General features: G+C 45.1%; 1 protein-coding gene across 1 annotated transcript in view; it reads right to left on the bottom strand.

Annotated features, from left to right (window-relative positions):
• Window positions 1-23,175, bottom strand: part of LOC123508559 (fibrillin-1-like) — a 37,431-nt gene extending 14,256 nt beyond the window's left edge. Inside the window, 27 exon segments of the mRNA XM_045262315.1 lie at window positions 1,139-1,195; window positions 3,346-3,460; window positions 5,212-5,409; window positions 6,080-6,277; window positions 7,463-7,605; window positions 8,089-8,263; window positions 8,436-8,548; window positions 8,709-9,310; window positions 9,312-9,553; window positions 9,556-10,552; window positions 10,631-10,794; window positions 10,897-11,016; window positions 11,245-11,446; window positions 12,805-12,965; window positions 13,277-13,396; window positions 13,626-13,745; window positions 13,919-14,038; window positions 14,332-14,454; window positions 14,776-14,898; window positions 15,064-15,222; window positions 16,206-16,364; window positions 17,706-17,804; window positions 18,377-18,499; window positions 19,953-20,087; window positions 21,459-21,607; window positions 22,102-22,224; window positions 22,727-23,175. Of these exon segments, the coding sequence (XP_045118250.1) occupies window positions 1,139-1,195; window positions 3,346-3,460; window positions 5,212-5,409; window positions 6,080-6,277; window positions 7,463-7,605; window positions 8,089-8,263; window positions 8,436-8,548; window positions 8,709-9,310; window positions 9,312-9,553; window positions 9,556-10,552; window positions 10,631-10,794; window positions 10,897-11,016; window positions 11,245-11,446; window positions 12,805-12,965; window positions 13,277-13,396; window positions 13,626-13,745; window positions 13,919-14,038; window positions 14,332-14,454; window positions 14,776-14,898; window positions 15,064-15,222; window positions 16,206-16,364; window positions 17,706-17,804; window positions 18,377-18,499; window positions 19,953-20,087; window positions 21,459-21,607; window positions 22,102-22,224; window positions 22,727-23,175 (5,489 nt within the window).
• Window positions 23,176-23,362: the final 187 nt, after the last annotated feature.

A 23,362-nucleotide genomic window follows, 5' to 3' on the forward strand; every position in this document is an offset into this window, starting at 1 on the left:
GTCACTAGTCTGGTGTTAAAAGATTAAAAAAAGATTAAAAAGTGGTAATTAAAAGATCGAAAACAGAGTCTGGCAAGAGTGTCAGTCCCTAAACAAAGACCAGAAAGATTTATACCCAAAACCTAACAGTATTTGCACAAAGAGGCAATGAAGTGAGACAAACAGTATGAAATGTGTCATGTTGAAACTATAGTAAGTCAATAAAAGTATTCTGATTAAAGAACATGTGAAGGTAACAAAAGTCAGACAACAATAATGAATTCTTAATTAGAACACTGATTACCTTAATAAGAATTCCTATGCCTCTATATAATATCTGGTTGAGTGTTTAGCTGGGCATTCATCACAGGCATTTATGTGTGTTAAGTCATGCAGGCGTGCATTTATCAATACAAAACAGGCAGACACAGACAGAGGTCAAGAGAACTCAGGAAGATGGAAAGGATGATGAAGATTGTCTCTTGTAACCTGTCAAGAGCGGCGAACGAGGAACACTAAGGAATGAAAAATGGTGGTGATACAGATAATTCAATATGTGGCAATAATGTTTTTAATTGTTTTTTACCTGACTGGTCACTTTACCCCGCCGCGCCAGTCATGAAGTGAAGCAAGAGGTCAGTAATGGCCAGGGTGGAGACAAGACTCATCACCGTAAGGCAAAATTATATTCAAGTTCGTTATTCTAGTATGGGAAAACTTTTGCATTTACGAAATGTTTCCTCACACTAAATTGAGGTAAAGAAGACAGGAAAGATGACAAGTTGACAGACTGGCGAAGATGGGACAGGCAGGGAAGTTCATCATTGTATGTAAAGCATGTTTAATATTTTGGTGCATGAAGAAAATTTTGCAGCCACGAAATGTTTATTCTACGCTGAACTGAGGCAAAGACAAGAATCACGCTGAAAAAAATAATAGATAACAGACTGCTAGGGATGAAATAGGCAGCGGAAACCAGGCTCGATATTATGGTAAGTGAAGAGAATTTTATTGCCACGAAATGTTTCTCCACATTGGATTGATGCAAAGGCAGAATTAGCGCGAAGACAAACTGATAGACTGCCGAGGATAAGACAGGCAGTATGTAGCCAAGCAGAGCAGCAGCAGCAGTACTGAAGAGGCGGAGGGAGAGCGTTACCTCGGGTCCTCTGAGTCGCGGGAATCTTCTCTCCTTCGGGAAACACTTGGGGCATATCTACAGTATACAAGACCACCTCAGGTTAGTTCACTAGAGGCACCTATTCGTACCGGCCCGCAGCCTGAAGCAACTATGTCTTGAGGCGTGAGGTGAGGTGTGTGTGCGTGCGTGTGTGTGTGTGTGTGTGTGTGTGTGTGTGTGTGTGTGTGTGTGTGTGTGTGTGTGTGTATAATTCACCTCGGTCGTCTGCTGGTCACCCAGCCAGTCTTCTCCATTACGGAGCGAGCTCAGAGCTCATAGACCGATCTTCGGGTAGGACTGAGACCACAGCACACTCCACACACCGGGAAAGCGAGGCCACAACCCCTCGAGTTACATCCCGTACCTATTTACTGCTAAGTGAACAGGGGCTACACATTAAGAGGCTTGCCCATTTGCCTCACCGCGCCGGGACTCGAACCCCGCCCTCTCGATTGTGAGTCGAGCGTGCTAACCACTACACTAAGCGGTGTGTGTGTGTGCGTGTGTGTGTGTGTGTGTGTGTGTGTGTGTGTGTGTGTGTGTGTGTGTGTGTGTGTGTGTGTGTGTGTGTGTGTGTGTGTGTATGTGTGTGTGTCTGTAAGTGTGTGTGTGTATGAGTGAGTGATGTAATAATGATCGACTAAGAAGTGAAAGCTGTGAATCTTACATTTTTACAACAGAATCTTATGTATTGTTTCTACAAACAGCTATACAAACATGAGTGCAGACTAAATACACATATACATGCATCCCATTTACTATATACAATCAGCTCCCTCTGTACCACATCATTCATTGCCTCTAAAGTGGTGAACCAGCATGCAGTGTTGCCGGGGTGTGGCCAGGACACAGCCACACCCCGAGAGTTTATTAGTACCACCCACTCTACTTATTAGTACGACCACTACACTGTGAGGAGGTGGAGTTAGTCATACTACCGCTACACTACCGCTGCATTACCGCTGCTACACTACTGCAGCATTACCGCTACATTACCGCTACGTTATCGTTACACTACCACTACTCCGCTACACTACCGTCCTTACATTACAGCTACACTATCGCTACATCACCGCTATACAACCGCAACACCGCTACTATCACTACATTAACGCATTACTACCGCTACATTACAGCTATACAACCGCTACACCGCTACATTACCTCTACATTACCGCAACACTACCGCTACATTACCGCTGCTACACTACCCGTGCCACACTGGGAACTTTGCCTGAATGTTGCACTGGAGAATTAAAACCATGATCATACAAATTAACAGCATTTCTTTTACAATTAGTAACGCTGGTCATTCTTTAAAAGCTATATAATGAATTTAGAACAGACTGATTGAAATAAAAAGGCAGAGTGTTTTGAGTATAATTAGGGACTCCATAACCTCCGGGGAATACAAAGGAGATGAGTTAATGTGATGAATAATATTATGAAACGTTATGAGGAAAAAAGAAAACAAAATTATGGTGTGTTCCCGGCGGCGGCGTAACAGCATCAAAGGGGCAGCCAATTAATGGGGATTTTTTGATCATGTGACGCAAATTAAACCTCAGCCTGATGGAGAGCTGAGGCAAAAACACAACATTATGTAAAGCACGAGTGACACAGGAGGCAAAAACATACACATACTCATACACATACACAAAATAAAATAAATAAATAAAAGCGAATCATTACGTACAGTACAGTGACCCCATGAAACCAGAAATAAGAACAAACAAGCGAACCGATGAAATAAAACACATCCCTTGACCACAAAAATGCAAATAAAAACGATGGCAAACACACACACAAGAAAAAACATCCATCCTTTACTAACCCTTCCTGCACCTTTTTAACCCTTCCCTCACCCTTCTCTCACCCTTCCTTATCCTTCCTAACCCTCCCTCACCCTTCCTCATTCTTCTTCACCCTTCCTCACCCTTTCTAACCCTCCTTCACCCTTCCTCACCCTTTTTCACCCTTCCTGCATCCTTTCCAACCCTTCTTCACCCTTCCTCACCCTTCATCATTCTTCTTCATCCTTCCTCACCCTTCCTAACCCTTTCCTTACACTTTCCTCACCCTTTCTAACCTTCCCTCACCTTTCTTCTCCTTCCTTGCCCTTTCTCACCCTCCCTCACCCTTCCTTACCCTTCCTCACCCTTCTCTCACCTTTCCCTACCCCTCACCTGAACCAGTCCACGTTTGCCTTGGGTTGTGGGAGGCGCACGTAGGCGGAGCTCATGTGGGGTGCCAGATCCACCTGCACGTCACTGGGACACTGGATGAACGGCTTGAGGGAATCTGTACCGGAAGGGAAAATCATGAATAAAATACGAGTTTGTTGAATACATGTAACTGTACTAAACGCCAAACCAGGGCTGTGTTTTCAAGCCTTTCCATTTCCTCTCTCCGTTGCATTTAACTGGCTGTAGTCTAGTGGAAGTTATTAAGGGTTCAAGGGAAGATATTAATTAGTTCGTTGGAGAGATGTTGTGACGCGTTTAGGTGATGAGAGAAAGGACATGGTAAGAGTTAGGTGATACATTAAGGTATTGAAAAGAACGACCTACTGAGAGTTATTGAGTGTAGCTTTGCAGAATGTAGATGTGAAAGACAGGGAAGACATTAGCTCGTAGGAAAGACACGGTGACACGTTTAAGGTATTGAAAAAGAAGGAGCTACTGAGAGTTTTTGAGTGTAGCTTTGCAGAATGTACGAATAAATGCAAAATACAGGGAAAACATTAGCTCGCAGGAGAGAGAGAGAGTGTAATAGGTTTAGGTAATGAAAGAAGGACCTACTAAGAGTTATTGACTGTAGCCTAGTAGAATGTAAATATAAAAGACAGGGAAGACATTAGGTCGCTGGAGAGAGAGAGAGAGAGAGAGAGAGAGTGTGTGTGTGTGTGTGACGCGTTAAGGTATTGAATAGAACGACTTACTATACGTTATTGGGCGTAGCTTTGCAGAATGTAGATGTGAAAGACAGAGAAAACATTTGTTCATAGGAGAGACATTGTAATACGTTTAGGTAATGAAAGAAAGACGTGTCAGGTGTTATATGTTAAGATTATAATTGGGCGTGTTAAGAGAAAGGATACACTGCCATACATCACCGCTCTAGGATATCACAAGAAACACTTAGAGGTTTTTGGAATAGGTTTAGATCAGGATATGTTAGTCATGAAAGAGACAGACTAAAGAAATATGTACTAATGTAGGAGATACGGTGCCACAACAGTATATCGAAACAACAATACAAAACGTGGTAAGATTTAAAGAAATGTATTGAAAAGAAGAGTTGAACGGAAGAAAGATAACATACGTGACTTCTATGGAAACAATGAAAGGTGTCAATGTATTCGATGAAAGAATTGAGAAGTGAAAGTGACGTGATGGTGAGGAAATAAGAAGCAGCAACGTGAGCCATACCAGAGCGGTGTCGTAGTGGATAAGGTGGTGAGACGTCCACGTGTAGGTTCGAATCCCACCACGTACAGCCTTAAACACTTTGTCATTTGTCGAGTGGTTTAAAGTTCCCAGGTTCTAGGTGATTATATCCATGAGGTTCGGGGGTGATATGGGCCCTAAGATGGGTATCACTATAAATAAAATTGCCTGCGCCACTAATGGGCGGAAGCTGAACAGCGCTTCCCATACACTATTCAAGTGTGCCTATAGGCGCTATAGGCCTTAACGTAAAAAAAAAAGAAAAAAAGTAAAGTGAGACCATAAATGCCATACAAAAATGAGCAACGGGTCGATGAGGAATGGAGGAGGGAAAAAAATGGAAAGATTTCAGGTTTCAAAAAGGATCAAGTGGGAGGGAGAGAAAGATGGAAAATGTTCTGACGAGTTGAAAAAAGAGAATATTTGTACCATTTATATAAAAACAAACACTGACACATTTTTATCCAGCTGCACATTTTTCTATTTTTACTTTATTTTATTTTTAGAATCTGCATAGAGGGGAAAACTGCGGAGAAGATCACACACACCCACAGACACACACACACACACACACACACACACACACACAGCCCCATCACTAACCCTTCTCGCAGTAGGGGCTGGTGGTTTCAGGAGACCATAATCCACTAGTCTGGCAGGTCCTCACAGGGTTGCCCACTACTCTGTACCCGGGGGAGCAGGAGAGGTAACAGTGCTGGCCCACGCTGGAGGTTCTACTCGTGCACCTCTTCGGCGACACTCTCCCGTGGTCCACGTCAACCAGCATTGCACACTTCATGGCTGTTTGTAAAGGCAGGTAGCGTGATGTGGCTAGGTAGTGATGTGGTGGTATTAGGTTGTTATTTGTGGAGGTGGAGGTTAAGTTGTGCAGTATGGCTGTGGTTGTTTTCTTTGTCGTTTTGTGATGTTTTGGATGTGTTTGTGTTTCTGTCTGTCTGTCTGTCTTTCTCTCTCTCTCTCTCTCTCTCTCTCTCTCTCTCTCTCTCTCTCTCTCTCTCTCTCTCTCTCTCTCTCTCTCTCTCTCTCTCTCTCTCTCTCTCTCTCTCTCTACACACGCACACACACACACACACACACACACACACACACACACACACACACACACACACACACACACACACACACACACACACACACACACACAGAGTACCTAAATTCTAGTTTATCAAAGTGTAAACGAACATCCAGCTAAACTCTTCCCGTCGTCCTGAAATCCAACACCGCACCTCTTTGCCGTTCACTTCACAGGTTATGCAAATGGGCGATATAACTCCCATGAATATAGACCGACACAAAAGCAGGTAGATAACACACCACACCTCGAGTTACCTTAAAGTCCTCACTCATAACATCATTACCTGACACACACACTCTTACACACATACACACACGACACACACATCAAAAGTACCATGATATATGCAAAAAATATTCATAGATACAAACTTACCTCGGCACGTAGCGGGATTGGCGGACCAGACACCAGTGGAGAGGCAGGTGGCGTTGGAGTTGCCGTGAAGGGCGAACCCGAGGAAGCAGGACGAGGAGCAGGTGGTGCCGTGAGGATAAGCGTTCCCGATGAGGTTGTGAGAGCAAGTCATTTCCCCGTGCAGAGGCGCCACCATCACAGGACAGAATACTGGGTTGGCTGGAATTAGAGGGCAGTGCATGGTGACTGTGTGTATGTGTGTAGTTTTTTTTCATTTACGTAGGAGGGATAACTGGCCAAGGCAACAAAATATGGAAAAAAAAGGCTCACTGTTTCCAGTTCCCTAAAAGACATGGGAGTTAGCCAAAATTCAGGGACAAATGTCTCGACACACCTCTCTCTTAAAAGAAGTCAAGTCAAAGGAAGATGGAAATACAGAGGCAGGAAGAGAGCTGAGAGTGTGTGTGTGTGTGTGTGTGTGTGTGTGTGTGTGTGTGTGTGTGTGTGTGTGTGTGTGTGTGTGTGTGTGTGTGTGTGTGTGTGTGTGTGTGTGTGTGTGTGTGTGTGTGTATTTATTATAGAGTTTTTTGGGGGCAAGAGGGAAGGAGTGAAGAAGTTGGAGGGTGTAATGTGGCAGTCTTCGTGAGTTATTAGTGTATCCAGAGGGGAGTTTTAAGGATTACACAATGGAAGAGGAGTAAGGAAGTGGGAAGGCGTACGGTGGCAGTGTGCATGTGAGTTATGAGTACAAATAATATGGATGTTAAAAGTTTCCCGGATCCCTGAAACAATGTCTGTCTGTCTATCTATACGTCTGTTTCCTTCCATTTCTATCCTTCTATCTGTCTGCCTTTTAAATTTATCTGTGCATTTCTTGTCATCTTTCTATCTATCTTTCTTTTGCCTTACTATCTCCTTCAGTACCATGGCAAGTTTTCTTAATTTTTCTTCTTACTGTTTGGTGATTTCATACAGGTTCAGAAACTCATGTGGGGATCAAAAGAGTGAAGATTCTAACCATTAATCTTCTAACTTCCATTGACCCTTCCTAATGCGAATAAAATCATCTGATCTTACCCAAAAATCAAAGCAAAATTGCGTCTCAGTACTGAAGGGGTTAACCCACTCAGTACGATGACGCTTTTTCATATTCATTCTGCTTACTATTTAGTGATTTTATGTAACTTCAGAAACTTGTGTAGGGATTAAAACAGTGAAGACTCTGGCCATTAATCTTCTGACGTCCATAGACCCTTCCTAATACAAATAAAATGGTCTTATCGTACACAAATCTGTGGTATAAATGCGTCCTAGTACGAAAGGGGTTAACAAGAACACACTGGTAACAAAAACAAATAACAAAGTAACACACAGACAGACATCGCTGCTCCTGTCCTGACTCACCCTCGCAGGAGTGCTTGTCCCTTCCTAGCTCGTAGCCACGCGGGCAGCGGCAGTGGTAAGAGCCGATAGTGTTGAAGCAGTCACGTGCACACCCTCCGTTGTCCTCCTCGCACTCGTTCACGTCCCAGCAGCGGTGAGCGGCGCTGGAGACACGTGAAGAGAGAGTTGAATGTTTTGAAGGACACACTACCAGATGGATGAATGTGTGACTAGATTTTATTCTTAAACGTTTTAGTGTCTTATCTTCACTACTATTCAGTCTCCAGTGGGAGTAAAGAAGTTTTCAAGAAAGTTTTCATGTTTCCATTGATAGTTTAAAGATGTCAGAATATTCCAAGCAATTCTGATTCAATCTGGTTATAACTTTTACAGACGTTTGGTGGCCATACGTGTGATACTTCCTGATTTTTTGTTAAGTTTGCTTCCATGAGCTTTGTGCTTTTCGAAAATATCACAACTATCTAATAAGAAAATATGGAACAAAATTTTCATACTCTTCATTACATTTTTTTTCGTTTTACGTTTTGATTCTCTGACAAATACTAAATAATTCTCTGGTCAAACATTTTCCTTAATGCATTTTAAAATATTTGGTCACACTCAAAAACACAAGGCTCAACACTCACTCTGGCCTCGGTCTGAACCCTGTATTGCAGGAGCAGTAGTAAGAGCCTGGGATGTTGACGCAATCGTGTTCACAGGGAGACTCAAGGCACTCGTCAATATCCACACACGTCAGCAAGTCCTCCCCCAGCTTGTACCCCTCAGAACACCTGCAAGAAGAACACAGGAAGAATACAGGTATGAATATAACATTGAATGACGTATCATATCTCTTTTGGTTCGTCAAGGTGAGCTAAGTGAGCCTCTCTCCTTCTGTCATGATTCAGCGAAGGAAGAGCCTCAGGTAACACGCTGATATTGTTACTCCAGAAAGGATTTTGGCGTTACCCACTTGTTGCAGGAGAAGGATCCTCAGTGTTGATGCAACCGTGCGAGCAGCCTCCGTTGGCCAGTTCACACTCATTGATGTCCTCACACGTGGCTCCGTCCAGCCCCAGGGAGTACCCGAGGGGACACTCACACCTGGAGGAGATAAATGCCATGAAACAACGGTGGCAGAGCGGACCCTTAAAGGTAACACTACACAGGTCTCTTATGATCTAATTACAAGTGAAATACAGCGAAACGACTGAAAAAGACGTAGTGTATAGTATCTGCTAATCGTTCTTCCCTGCAGAGTTACCTGAAGGAGCCTCTGGTGTTGTGGCAGTGGTCACTGCAGCCTCCATTCCCATCGGCACACTCGTCCACGTCCTGGCAGGTGTGTCCGTCGAGCCCCACTTCCATCCCCAGGCGGCAGTGACACTCGTAGCTGCCCTCCGTGTTGATGCACTTGTAGCTGCAGCCTCCGTTCCTCTCGGCACACTCGTTCACGTCCTCGCACGTGTGGTTGTCTGCGGAGAGAACCGTTCCGGCGGGGCACAGACACGTGTAGTGGCCCTCGTGGTTGGTGCACTGGTGGGAGCATCCGCCATTCTTCATTCCACACTCATCCACATCTAGACAAGTGCGTCCGTCCACCGCCAGGGTGAGGCCAGCAGGACACCCACACTCATGGGAGCCCACCTCGTTAATGCACTCGTGAGAGCAGCCGCCGTTGTTTGTTTCACACTCGTCTTTGTCGTCACAGGTGTGGGAATCTTCATTCAGCACCAGACCTGCGGGACAGCTGCAGGTGTAGCGGCCGTGCAGATTGTGGCACGTGTGGGAGCACCCACCATTGTCTCTGCCGCACTCATTGATGTCTGAGCAGGTCAAGTCATCGTCCTCCAGCAGAAAACCCGGCAGGGCAGGCGCAGTGGTAGCGGCCCAGCTGGTTGACGCACAGGTCCGAGCAGCCTCCGTTGTCATTCTCACACTCATCCACGTCCTGACACCTCTTGTCGTCCCGCAGCATGAAGCCCTCGGGACATGTGCACACGAAAGAGCCCTCGGTGTTGGTGCACTCGTGGGAACAGCCGCCCTTGTCAACGTTACACTCATTGATATCCCAGCAGGTCTTGTTGTCCCGCCCCAGCCAGTACCCGGGGGACACGAGCACCGGTACCCGCCGTCGTCGTTGTGACAAATGTGGCTGCAGCCGCCGCGGTCATCGCCGCACTCATCCACGTCCACACACTGCCTCCAGATGACGTCATTGGAGACCTCGAAGTTGGTGATGTCCTCGGAGTAATCCTGGTCGTCGTAGTGGATGTCGAGGCGCCAGCCGTCAGGACAGCCACACTCGTAGGTCCCCGGCAGGTTGGTGCACAGGTGACTGCACCCACCATTGTCTTTCAGGCACTCGTCAATGTCCTGGCACTCAAATTCTTGTTCACCTTCAGGCATTGTCATCCCACGCGGGCACTGGCACTCCATCCCGCCCTCAGTGTTAACGCAGAAGTGGCTGCACCCGCCGTTGTGTTCACGACACTCGTCCACGTCAACACACTCGTGGCGGCTGAGTGACCCGTCCTGCTCCTCCAGGAAGGTGTAGCCTGAGGGACACCTACACTCGTAGCCGACCTCCAGGTTGTGACACTCATGGCTGCAGTTCCCGTTGTTGTCCAGACACTCGTCCACATCGACACACTCGTGAAGCTTCTCATGCGTGCTTCCATCCTCCAGGAGATGAAATCCCTCTGGACACAGACACTTGTAACCTCCGTTGGAGTTGGAACAGACGTGTGAGCAGCCTCCATTGTCCAGCTCGCACTCGTCCACGTCCATGCATGTGTGCTCGTCCACGGAGAGCTTGAGTCCCGGCGGGCAGTGGCACGTGTAGGAGCCATTAAAGTTAGTGCAGAAATGCGAGCAGCCGTTGTCCACGCCGCACTCGTCGATATCGGCACACGTGTGGTTGTCAAGGGAGAGCTCGAAGCCATCGTGGCAGAGACAGTCATAGCTGCCGGGCAGGTTGAAACAGTCTTGCTGGCAGGTGGACAGCTGCAGAGCACACTCGTCCACGTCGCTGCAGTGGAAGTCGTCCTCCAGGTCATAGCCGGGGAAGCAGGAACAGGAAAAGGACCCCGGCTCGTTGAGACATTCCTACAGAGGAGAGTGGAGTGAAATAAACCTATTTAAAGGATAAAGAACTTTAAAGTGATCTGGTCTGGGGTGACTCACCTGCTGGCAACCACCGTTGTCCTCGGCACACTCGTCCACATCCACACACGAGGCGCCGTTGTCAGAGAGAACAAAACCTTCCTCGCAGTCACAGTAGAAAGAGCCTTCCGTGTTTTCGCAGATCTGGTCACACCCTCCGTTGTCTGCAGCACACTCGTTCACATCTACGGAGACAAAGGATCAGAAAGGACGCCGTACTGAATTGATCTAAATGCATCAACACTCACCGTCGTTACGAGCAAATTGATTTAGAGAAGAGTGACTACCGATGCAAGTGACGCTGTCCGGAGAGAGAGCGAGGCCCTCTGGACACTCGCAAGTGAAGGAGCCTTCAGTGTTGATACAGCCGTGGGAGCAGCCGCCGTCTGCCTCACACTCGTCATCGTCTGAAATAATCATTCACTTTCGTTACTTTCAACTTATTTTTACTACCAACAAAAACTGAATTATTCTTTCTACAATCGAAATATCAAAACTGTTCTTAAATGAAGTCTTAGCAATTAGTATTTCAATAGAGAAACTTTCCGTAACCATACAAAATAATAAGGAAAAATTATATAAGGTACCACTTTCATAAATATAGAGAAGCATCTCAACACAACTGAACAACGCACCTTCACACGTCCTGTTGTCGTGCATGAGAGAGTAACCGACAGGGCAGGAGCAGTAGGCGCCGCCAAAGGTGTTCACACATACATCGGAACATCCAAAATTGTCCTCGTCACACTCGTCCACGTCACTACAGTCATGCTTCCCCTCCTGTAGGAAACCCTCGCCGCAGGAGCACTCGTAGGATCCCGGTGTGTTCGTGCAGTCCTGAGGAACATGAAACACGTGAGGAAGAGACAAGTTTCAAGACACTTCTCAAATTTTGAATGGTCCTTTTTCTAATGTACTGCTCTACAGGGACTGGCGTCTTGAGTTCTTTTTTTTTTCTTTGTTTTCAGCCTTAAGCAGAAAGTGGATTTTGAAGTAAACAATATGCATGTAAACTATCTCCCTTTTTGTTTATTCCAGGTTTCCATAAAGCTCCCCCGTAACCAATCAACAGCTAATCATGACTGGAAACCTCTTGATGTGTTTCTGTTCTGCTTCCCCTGGCAAATCTGAAAGGCTCTGTTTGAAGTTACACAGGTTTCTAAAAATCTATTTATGGTTCTAGTTACAGAATAAGATTTCCATCATTAGCAGGAGAAAAGCTTTTGGGAACTCGGCTGATCATGAAAACAATTATGATGAGAGAGCAGAGTGTTGCAGAATATTGGTCTTAGAAGGATATTAATTTGGTGGCATGATGTCTGGGTACCACTATAAATAAAATTGCCTGCGCCGCTAATAGGTGGAAGATAGACGGCGCTTCCCATACTCTTCAAGTACACCTACAGGCGCTATAGGTTGTAACATGAAAAAAAAAAAAAAATGCTAATCCCCTCAATACTGAGACGAATTTTTACTTTGATTTTTTGGGTGTGATTAGACGATTTTATTTGTATTAGGAAGTATCTATGGAGGTCAGAAGATTAGAGTCTTCACTATCTTTAATTCCACACATGAGTTTCTGAAGCTATATGAAATTGCAAATAGTAACCAGAATGAATATGAAAAGCGCGTCATAGTACTAAAGGGGTTAACACCATCAAACTCGACTATCTGTGACACTGAAAATCGATTACTGGGCTGCATGGGCACGGACACAGACTTTGATGAATATTTTCAAGCGTTATCGCACTCCATTCTTCACTTTGAAGACTATCTGTCCTGTATATTGTCTACATTTTCGCTTTATTTTTAGGTTGTAGACTTTCTGTAACATCCACCTCGCTCACACACAAACTGCAACTTTACAAAAAGATCAATTGTAAACGTAGAGAAAAATAAATCCCAGATATTAAAAAAAAATAAACTAAAAGATATGAAAAGTAATGAATTTTCTTGCAAAACAATAAAAGCTCGCATAGTTATAAGCGATATATGGCACACGGACAGACACGAACACCCGTCATGGTCACGGCCACGAGTGACGCATCACGTGCCACAAACATTCTCCTTGTGTGACGTAAGCACCAAGCATGACATCATTCACCTGGCTGGAATAAGAGGGAGTCGCATTCGGTTATTTCAGCTCATCCTTATTGAGATCCCGAGCTCCTGAATAATCATTAGAGGCGTCTTACCTGCTGACAGCCGCCATTGTCCTCGGCACACTCATCCTCATCAACACAGGTGTGGTTGGAGGCCAGGACGTACCCCGCGTGACAGCTGCACAGGTAGGAGCCCTCCGTGTTCTCGCACACTTGCTCGCACCCGCCGTTATCCAAGGCGCACTCGTCCACGTCTGCCGCGACAGTGGGAAGAATGGTGTTACTAACCTGAGGCTGTTTGTCATCTTTATTGTCGCGTTTCTCGTGTCATAGAGCAAGAAACGTTGACAGTGTCTATATCAGTGTGCAATCTATGATGTATTCTTACATTCTTACACAGACGCTTAAAATATCACTGCTTTTGATGTCATTATAAGCAGGCCTGCATTTCAAGGCTTTCTTTACAAGTATGCTGCCATTCATAAGCGTGGGAAATACTCCCTTGCACTGCTAGCCTAATTGACCCTCGTCAGTGAAGTGCACAAAGGCGGCCCTGCCTGATTACCAGTGCAGGTGGCCAGGTCAGCCGCCAGGACCAGGCCCTCGGGACAGGTGCAGGCGTGGGAGCCCTCAGTGTTCTTACAGCCGTGGGAACACTTGTGCTCCCCGGAACACTCGTCTACATCTGCGTACCAAGAGAAGGAACAGGTAAAGGGCCTTGCCTTCACCCTCCTGCAGGTGAGTTATTAACATCCACGCGACATTTATTTCCCTCATCTGCTTGGGACAAGGTGTCATGAAGAAACTGCATTAACGATAGAGCTTTATTTGTACAACAACAATTACATTTGGTTAAGTTAGTAGGAAGAATAAAGAATTACTTAGGTGAGGGAAGAATCAAAAGAATTTTTTACCGCGACAGGTGAAGCCATCAGGCGCCAGAGAGAGGCCCCGCGGACACGTACAGACGAAGGAGCCCTCTGTGTTGCGGCAGCCGTGCGAACACCCGTGCTCCTCCACACACTCGTCCATGTCTGCAGGGCAACACACGCGTCACACACCCACTCACCTCCCACCAAGTGTTCTTTGTGTCACTTGCATTGCGTACCATTGATAAGAAAACAATATTCAATATAATGAATTACAAGCAAGCAATACACCTCTAAGATTTCCCTGCGTCATTTCTCCTCACTAGTACATCTCTTACCTACACAGGTAATGAGATCAGTGTGCAGCGTGAGGCCATCGGGACAGGTGCACGTGAAGGAGCCATCCGTGTTCTCGCAGCCGTGGGAGCAGCCGGCGTCTTGAGAGCATTCGTCAATGTCTGCCGGAGAGCAAAGCTTGAACCATCTGCATGCACGCGACTACTGGCGGTGGTGAATGCATTCTGACGCCTCTGATTCTCTTTGTGCTTTGTGACAATGAACAGCATGGCAAAGGTGGAACCTCAGGCGAGTGTTTCAAACGTTCAACCGCATCCACATTGTGTTTAGCGATCCTTTGAAAGACTTGTTAGCTCTAGTCCTTGACCGTCAATATTGCAGAAAAAAATGGAGAAATTTCTGACATACTTGTGTAGATCAAAGTAGCAAAGGCGGCCGCTACAGTGGTACTCACCTGAGCAGGTAGTGAGGTCAGAGTTCAGGGTGTGGCCGGCGGGGCAGGTGCAGGTGTAAGAGCCTTTAGAATTGCTGCAACCGTGGGAGCACTCCGCCGTACCATCCTCACACTCGTCAATGTCTGCACACGAGAGACAAACGGCATATCTCATCCCACGAGATGTTATGATAGACAAGACATGTTCATTTTCTACTTCACCCTTTCAGTACCGTGACGCCTTTCAATATTTATTCTACTTACTATCTGATGAGTTTATACAGATTCAGAAACTTACGTGGTTAATTAAAGTAATGAAGACTGTGGCCATTAATCTTCTGACCTCCATAGACCTTTCCTAATACCAATAAAATGGTCTAATCGTACACAAATTTCAAGGTAAATATGTTTCCCAGTATTGAAAAGGTTAATCATATAACGGAGAACACCCCTTAGTATACTGACCTTGGCAAGTCTTGTCGTCTTGCTCGAGGAAAAAGCCAGAGGGACACGCGCAGTGAGCAGAGCCGTGAGAGTTGACGCAGATGTCTGAGCAGCCGAAGTTACTGTCCTCACATTCATCCATGTCTGCAGGAGAGAGAGAGACAAAGAAACCATGACACTGAATCCCTAAAGAACTAATCGAGAGGAGAAGTGGTGCTTGAAGAATGAGGTGGTGGGGGGAAAGGGGAAGGAAGCAGAGTCAACCAACCATACCAACACCCACGATCCATACCACAAAGCTACACCCACCTCTACAGCTTTCGCCATCCTCTGTGGGCTCCAGACCGGCGGGGCACTGAAGGGCATGAACCAGCTCATCCTCCTGTGCACACCGGTAGCTGCCCACCGTGTTGATGCACCCGTGGCTACACTCCCTCGCTATCTCATCGTACTCACACTCGTTGATGTCTGCCAGTGGAGAAGAGATAAACAGATGAATGAATAAGACTAAGACGTCCATAGAGCCTTGCTAATGTCATTAAAATTGTCTAATCATACCTAAAACTCAAGTACCATGAATAAACTATTTGACGATTTTGTACTGAAGGTTAAAAGACAAGACCTATGAAATTAAAATTGTCCTGTCCTATTTAAAAGACAAGACCTATGAAATTTTCCTGTCCTATTAACGCCTCAATAACTGCCATTCCAAAACACTAAGCACTCAACAACACCTCTAAAATAAACCGTCTACCCTCTCACTTCAAAACAATGTCAAGGAACGTCACAAGTAGTTCCTATCCTTCCCACCACCGTCAGTAAATCACTCCTTACTTTAGTGTGCGTTACCAGGTGAGGGAATGAGAGAAAACGAAATTTTTAAGGGATGACTAACTTTTTTATGTTTTTTTTAGTGATACCGAGATGTTAAAGAGCCAAACATTTATTCTCTCATCTATAGTATATCAGAATTTACCAGGAAGAACATGAAATAAACTCTTACTTCCTTTATAGCAAGAAAAGTAAGACAATCCATGACTATATTGCCTTTTATGACTAAATTACCTTTGTTTCCTATTTTCTATTTAAAATTTCTACATTTCAAGACTAACGAGTAGGATATTCCCTTTACCTTAGTCTATATACACTAAAGTAATGGCTAAAACAGTCTCTAAACTATATGAACAGTGAAATCAAGTGCTAATCTTAATATCCGTTCCTGGAAACCCATAATGTAAAGCTGGAGATAACACAGGAAGAGAGAGAAAAAAAGAGATAAGTGAACTGCTAAATCCTAAAAGCAAAGTGAAGAGGGAACAAAAAACACCCAAAAACACTTCAAAATATTCCAAAACACTCCGGAACATTCGAAAACACTCCAGAACACCTCAAAACACTCCATAACACCTCAGAATATTCCAAAACACTCCAAAACACTCCAGGGGCATCACCTTCGCACGTCTTCCAGTCCATCGCCATCATGAAACCCTCGGGACACGTGCAAAAGATCTGGCCGAAGGTATTGAGACAGATGTGTGAGCAGCCTCCGTTATTGATCGCACACTCGTCCTCGTCCTCGCAGGTGTGGTTGTCCTTGCCCAGGTGTGTCCCTGAAACACTCTCAAGGTCAGGACGAAGTGAGGAGGAAGTGAGACGAAGAGAAGTCAGAGGCAAAAGGAGGTAGGAGAGTTGGATATGGTGGGGTGGGTAGGAACGAGGAAGGATGAGGACTCGAGAGCAACGGGAACGGATGAGGATTGGATGATGATAGGGGGAGGGTGGTCTTGTGAGGGGCGGGTTGGGGTGTGAGGGGAGAAGGAGCGAGAGAAAAAGTGAGGATAGTAAGTGCAATAAAGGAGTTTCTAGTAAGGACGTGGAGGAAAAGGAATAGCTAAGGTGTATAGATATGTTCCCTGTGTGGTGCCCGTTGCTTTCCTTCTGCAGGCAGCGGGAGGACCTGAACACAACACTGAAGGGAGGAGGTCACAAGAAAAGGAGAAGAAGAAGAAGAAGAAGAAGAAGATGAAGATGAAGATGAAGATGAAGATGAAGAAGAAGAAGAAGAAGATGAAGATGAAGATGAAGATGAAGATGAAGATGAAGATGAAGAAGCAAAAGAAAAAGAAAAAGAAGAAAAAGAAGAAGAAAAAAGAAGAAAAAAAGAAAGAAGAAGAAAAAAGAACAAGAACAAGAAGAACAAGAACAAGAACAAGAAGAACAAGAATAAGAACAAGAACAAGAACAAGAACAAAAGCAAAAACAAGATGAAGAACAAGGAGAAGAAGAAGAAAGAGAACAAGAAGAAGAAGAAGAAGAAGAAGAAGAAGAAGAAGAAGAAGAGGGGCGGGTGAGGGTGGTGAAAGGTGAAGGTCAAACGGAGGAAGGTAAAGAGGTGAATGAGAGGAGAATGAGGTGCGTGGTGGAGGGAGGAAGGAGGAGGGAGTAGAGAGGCGGGAGGAGTGAAGAGGGGGCAGGCCAGGTACAAATCGCTCAAGAAGAGATATACTGCCTGCATCCTGAGCGTAACTGCTTTCTCAATTAGCTTTCAATACACCAATACTCATATATAATAATCAACTGCAATTAAAATCCCAAGCCCTATTATTTTTTTCCCTACACCACCAACACAATCATATCCTTATTCTTAAACGCTTCTCTCTCTCATAAGAACTATTTTCAAAGGCCACAGGGATTACCAGTCATGTTCTTAAGGGTGTTTTACTTACTAACAACACAGAATACTAATCAAACAACTACTGGAATCATGAAAACCACACTGAAAAACATTAAGAAATCCAATTAGACCTTGATACAAGTTGTCGAGATAAGACGAGGCAATATCTGAAAGCGAAAGAGAGAGAGGAGAGAGAGAACAGACCTCGCATTAACTCCCATTAACTATAAACTCAAGCCGAATGTTAACGTCACGCAGGATAACGCTCAGACTTTACCGGGAAGATTATGACAGGTGCAGTAGTAGCCGCCCTCCGTGTTGTGACAGGTGTCTTGGCAGGGGCCGTGGCCGTTCCTCAGCAGACACTCATTCTTATCTGCGGGTGAACTCAAGGAAGAGAGAAGGGGAAGAGGAGAAGTGGAGAGAAAGGGAAGAGGGAGAGAACGGGAGAAGAGAGGGAGAGAACGGGGAGAAGAGAGATAGGGAGAGAACGAGGGAAGAGACAGAGCGAGAGAACGGGGAAGAGACAGAGGGAGAGAGAGGGAGAGAACGGGAGGATGAGAGAGGGAGAAAACGGGGAAAGAGAGAGAGGGAGAAAACGGAGGAAGAGAGAGAGGGAGAAAAAGGGGGAAGAGACAGAGGAGAGAACGGGGAAGAGAGAGAGAGAGAGAGAGAGAGAGAGAGAGAGAGAGAGAGAGAGAGAGAGAGAGAGAGAGAGAGAGAGAGAGAAGGGGAGAAGAAAGAAAATAATAATGAAGGATCTTGAACCATCTCGCCTCGCTGTTTAATCACATAATTCTTGGTCCTCACATTAACACAAATATAATTCCTGACCCCTGAGGATGACGGCTGTTTATGGCGATCCTAATGAAGTTTCCCCTCCACTCAGAGTTATGGGGCAAAAAAAGGTGCGGGAGGCAAGTATCCTGAAGGTGAAGGAGCACATACCGATGCAGGTCTTGCCGTTGGTGGCCAGACGGTAACCCCAAGGACAGCCGCACTGGTGATACCCCAGCCTGTTGAAGCAAGACCCCTGACATCCTCCGTTGTTCACCGCGCACTCGTCCACGTCTGCAGGAGAACACACCCATCCCCTTCAGGTTAATCCACTAAGGGAACTCACTCCGGCACCTACATATTGTTTTTTTTTTTCTGTGTGTTTTGTTCATTTTCTTTTAGTCTAATATGTATTCTGGCTTCCCTGTTATCTCCATTTTTTAAAATAGCAATATTGAAGTCAGTCCAACACCTCACAAATTCAGTGTCTTTTTTCCTCTTACGTCCATTTTGGCTTCCTAGTTATCTGCATTCTTAAAGGAGTAGCAGTGAAGTGTAACAGGAATATTGATAAAGGAGAAAAAAATAGTTTAGTCTGTGGATAAAAAGAAGATGAGCTACTGTTGATACGTACATGTTCCTTTTTTTACTGGTTTTCAAATATACTTATATTATGGTTTCCCTGTTTCGGGCTTTTTATTTTAACAGTAACGGTGAAGTGAGGTGAAAATTATTAACTGTAAAGAAAAAATGCAGAAAATTAAATTGGCTACTGTCAGAGTATACAGTGCATTATGAACTCTTACTTGCCTATTTTTCAGCAACAGTAAAGTCTGACAGCAAGAATATTGGAAGAAAAAAAACAATGCAAAAAAAAAAAACTTACGCAGCTGTGGAGATAAGCAAGCATCATAACAAACAGACAAGAAAGGAGAGAAAAAAAAAAAACTGAATACCTCTGAAAATCAAATACCAATACGCTAACTAATTCTCACCACACACAGCTCAGCACATCCTCAACACATCCTCAGCCTATCTACACATCTAAGCATGCCATAAACTCCCTCAACATAACATAACACGTCAGGCAGAAGACAGGACCAGAAGAAGTTCACTGGCGCGTATCACAATCCCATACTCTCGAACATTCCTGCTGTGCTACGTGTATAACCTTTGCCCGGGGGAGAAAACTCGTGTGGAAAAGATATCACACTTTTAATGATCCCTTCCGCACCACACATGACAATAAAAAAAAGGAGGAAAACATTGAGAAGTAAAAGAAAACATGAGTTCCCTTCAGCTTAGCGTTGCCAAGGTCGTGCAGCGCCACACCTGGTCTCCACACCTGTGCTTGGAGGAGGGAGTGAGGGAGGAGGTGACGGGAGGAGGGAGAAAGAGGAGAGAACAACGTGGCCTAGAGTCAAAGGTTCATATTAAAAAAAAACGCTTTGCTCTTTCACCATGACTATTTTCCAAGGCCACAGCGATGATTAGCGGGGTTTTCTAGAGTGTTTCTCCAGTCAGTGACATAGAAATCTTATTAGTCTGCCTGTAGAACCGTAAAAACAACCTTAAAAAAAACTCGAGCAAATTTAGATAAAGCCTTTTGAAGTAGTGGAGGTGAAGCGGAGAAGTGTTTGAGCATATGAACCAAAACACCACACAATCACTCATACAAAACACAAATCATTCACACTTCTCACATCCAGTAACAACAATAACAGATTACTTTTTACAGATTACTTACCCACGCAGTTGATCCCGTCCTCATCAAGCTTGAAGCCCTTATAGCAGAGGCACTGTCGCCCTTCGTCAGTAGCCTCGCAGATCTGTTGGCAGCCTCCGTTGTTCTCCCCACACTCCCCCGTCGTTTCTTGCTTGGCTGCTCGACGGATGAAGGCACAGAGAGAGAGAGAGAGAGAGAGAGAGAGAGAGAGAGAGAGAGAGAGAGAGAGAGAGAGAGAGAGATAGAGAGACAAGGTGAGCGTGTAATCTTCCGCTCCTGCATTCTTCTTCTTCTCCTTCTTGTATTCTTTGTTTGTTTATTTTCCTTCTTTTTTTTGAGGGAGGAGGTTTGGGTGAGGTGTGTTGTTTTCTTTTATTGACGTTGTTGTTGTTGTTGTTTTTGTGGTGGTGGTGGTGGTGGTGGTGGTGGTGAGTGATTTGTGTGTTTTCTTTTTCCTTATTATATTCTTGTCATGATCCTTTTTGCATTTATCTATTTATTTTTAGCGAGTTTTGGCTTCGTGGTAACATTATGACAGGTTTTTCTTTCCTATTACCATTAACATTATTCCTTTTGTTTGTGTTTGTTTGCTCGTATTGCTCTCTCTCTCTCTCTCTCTCTCTCTCTCTCTCTCTCTCTCTCTCTCTCTCTCTCTCTCTGTCTGTCTCTCTATCTCTACACCCCTCACCCTCTCTACACCCCTCAACCTATCTCTCTACCCCTCAACCTCTCTCTCTCTCTCTTTCTCTCTATTCCTCTCTCTCTCTCTCTCTCTCTCTCTCTCTCTCTCTCTCTCTCTCTCTCTCTCTCTCTCTCTCTCTCTCTCTCTTTACGCGCACCCCGCCGGTCTCCCACACTCAGCCAATGCCGCGCGGTCCAACCCTTGCCTCTAATGAGCTAATGGTCCAGACAACCACTTTAATAACATGCATGACCCCCTAATGAGGCCCCGTTCCGCAACACCAATAAACCACCAGGCCAAGTTCACGCGCCACTAAACCAGCGCGGTGATTACAGGTGTGTCCCTAATGATAACACCTTGATAACAGGCACACTCTAATCTCAGGTGTGTATGTTCTCTCTCTCTCTCTCTCTCTCTCTCTCTCTCTCTCTAAGGTTCTGTGGTGATTCATAAACATCGTGTGGGTTTTGATTCAAAGTGAACCGTGTGATTAGTTTCAGTAACAGCTCATTTGTGTGTGTGGTTGGTTCTCCCTTTCCTTTTGTCTGATTAACCTCCTTTTCTTTATCATTAAGGGGTTGTTGGTTCAGGAGGGTGGTTGTGGTGGTGGTTGTGGTAGGTGGTTTTGGTTGTGGATGTGATGGGTGGTGGTATTGGAAGTGGTGCTGGTAGTAGTGGTAGGGTTGTAGTAGTAGTAGTAGTAGTAGTAGTAGTGTTGGTGGTGGTGGTAATGGTAGTAGTAGTAGTAGTAGTAGTAAACAACTAAAATAACAATAATAACAACACTTACCACTAAAACACACACACACACACACACACACACACACACACACACACACACTCACCATACGCCACACAGGAGGGCAGCATCCCGAGCCACTTGTCCCTCCTGCAGAAGAGTCTATTGGTGAAGTCTTCGTTCAGGCGATACCCAAACTCACACTCATACACTGCCTCTGCGTACTTGTTGTGGGGCGGCGCGGGGTTGGTAACACTGGCGGGAGGCGGAGAATGAGACAGAATGATGCTTCGAAACACTTCTACGCAATATCACTATACATTTTAAGAAGTCTAGTTGAAGTTATACTGGTTTATGTTTTTTTTATGATTGTGATGATAGATTAAGGTTTGTAGGGTATGAATTTAACTCTTGAAAATTCAGGTAATGATTTCTGCAGTCTTAGAAATAGTGGTGGTGAGACAGCAAGGCGTTTTAGAATACTGGTCCTGAGTGTTAAGTGCTTCGAAGTGCTGCGAGTCTCAGCTAAAACGATAATGGAGTGTCTAGCTGGGTTCGATATGAAATGGAATGAGGTAGAATGATACCGCTAGAATGGGTAAATAAATAAATAAAGAAAAGTAAAGAAAAAAAAAACTTAAAAACAAAAATATACAAAACGCGTATACTATTCCAATACAGAAAACGGACACACAACTACCTACAGTTTAAACGGTAACTAAACTAGAACATCCCTGCAGGAGACTCACGTGTAATAGGCGCTGACGTGGGCGTGGCGGACCCTGGGCGGCGGGAGGTAGATACTGTCGTCCTCTGAGATGACGCATGACTGGTCCAACTCAGAGAAATCAATGTCCTCCGTCTCAATGAACCTGTGGCGAGGAAGAATTCAGAGAGGGAGTCCGGGAAGAGTGTGAGGAAGACATGACCGGACTGGGGCGATGGTTCTTATTTGACTTTTGTGTTAGTTTTGATTTTTTTTTTTGGGGGGGGGGTTATCTCGTTCCTTTTTTTTTTTTTTACTTTCCTTGGAGTTCTGGTGTTTTTTTTTCACTTTTAATGGAAATTTAGTTTTTAATTTTTATGGGAGTTGTAATGGCTCTCTTTTTGTGTATACGTGAGTTTTGATGATTTTTCTTATTTTCCATTGTTTTTTTGGGGTGTGGAGTATCAGAGAGAGAGAGAGAGAGAGAGAGATGACAAGCTTACAAAAGACCAACATAAAAAATAACTAAACAACAAAGTGCACAGCAAGACACGCAGCGGAGTACCGAGGCAAACTGTCAAAGGCACTCAAGCAATCACGTCTCAAGGATCTGCGAGACACTAAGGCGGCTGGGCAGGGCAGGGCAAGGCTGGGGATCAACTGCTTACCTGGTGTTTTGTGAGAAGTTCCCATCACTTCTTAGCCTGTCCGTTGGGTAACCTTCAGGAAGACCCTCTGGAAACAGGTCCTCCAGTGCCGTGGCCTCGCTGGAAGACTCCTCAGTGTTCTCTAGGCCGTACAAGTAGTTCTGGTAATCCTGCAGCTCCATGTCTTCGTCGGGATATTCTGCAATCGAGTCTTCTGGTAAAGTTGAGGTTTCAGTCTTCTTCTTCTTCTTCTTCTTCTTGTCTTTTTTCCTACCAGAGTCGCTAGAGGGTCTTTCTATCCCACTGTCAGAAGCAGCACGGGGTTCCTCCTCCATCTGTGTGTCGGCAGGAACTTCCTCACCCGTGTCTTCAGGGTAAAAATCAAATATAGTCCGTGTTGTTTCCGTGTCTCCATCCACTGTGTACTGAGGCTCGACTGGGGTGAGTGCAGGTGCCTTCGGGTGACGCATCGGTGCCTCCGTGGTAGTGGTAGTAGTTGTGGTGGTGGAGGTGGTGCTGGTGGTGGTGGTGGTCGTTGGAGTAGTTAAAACCTCCTGGATTTCGCTCTCAAGACTAGTTTTGTCGAGTGTGTCTTCCCGTGACGTTTGCTGGGGTTTCCGTTTTCTGTTTCCCGTCTGTTTTTGGGTCTTTTGGGCA

The sequence above is a fragment of the Portunus trituberculatus genome, chromosome 25 (genome assembly GCF_017591435.1).
Source record: "Portunus trituberculatus isolate SZX2019 chromosome 25, ASM1759143v1, whole genome shotgun sequence".
In the NCBI taxonomy this organism is placed as follows: Eukaryota; Metazoa; Arthropoda; class Malacostraca; order Decapoda; family Portunidae; genus Portunus; species Portunus trituberculatus.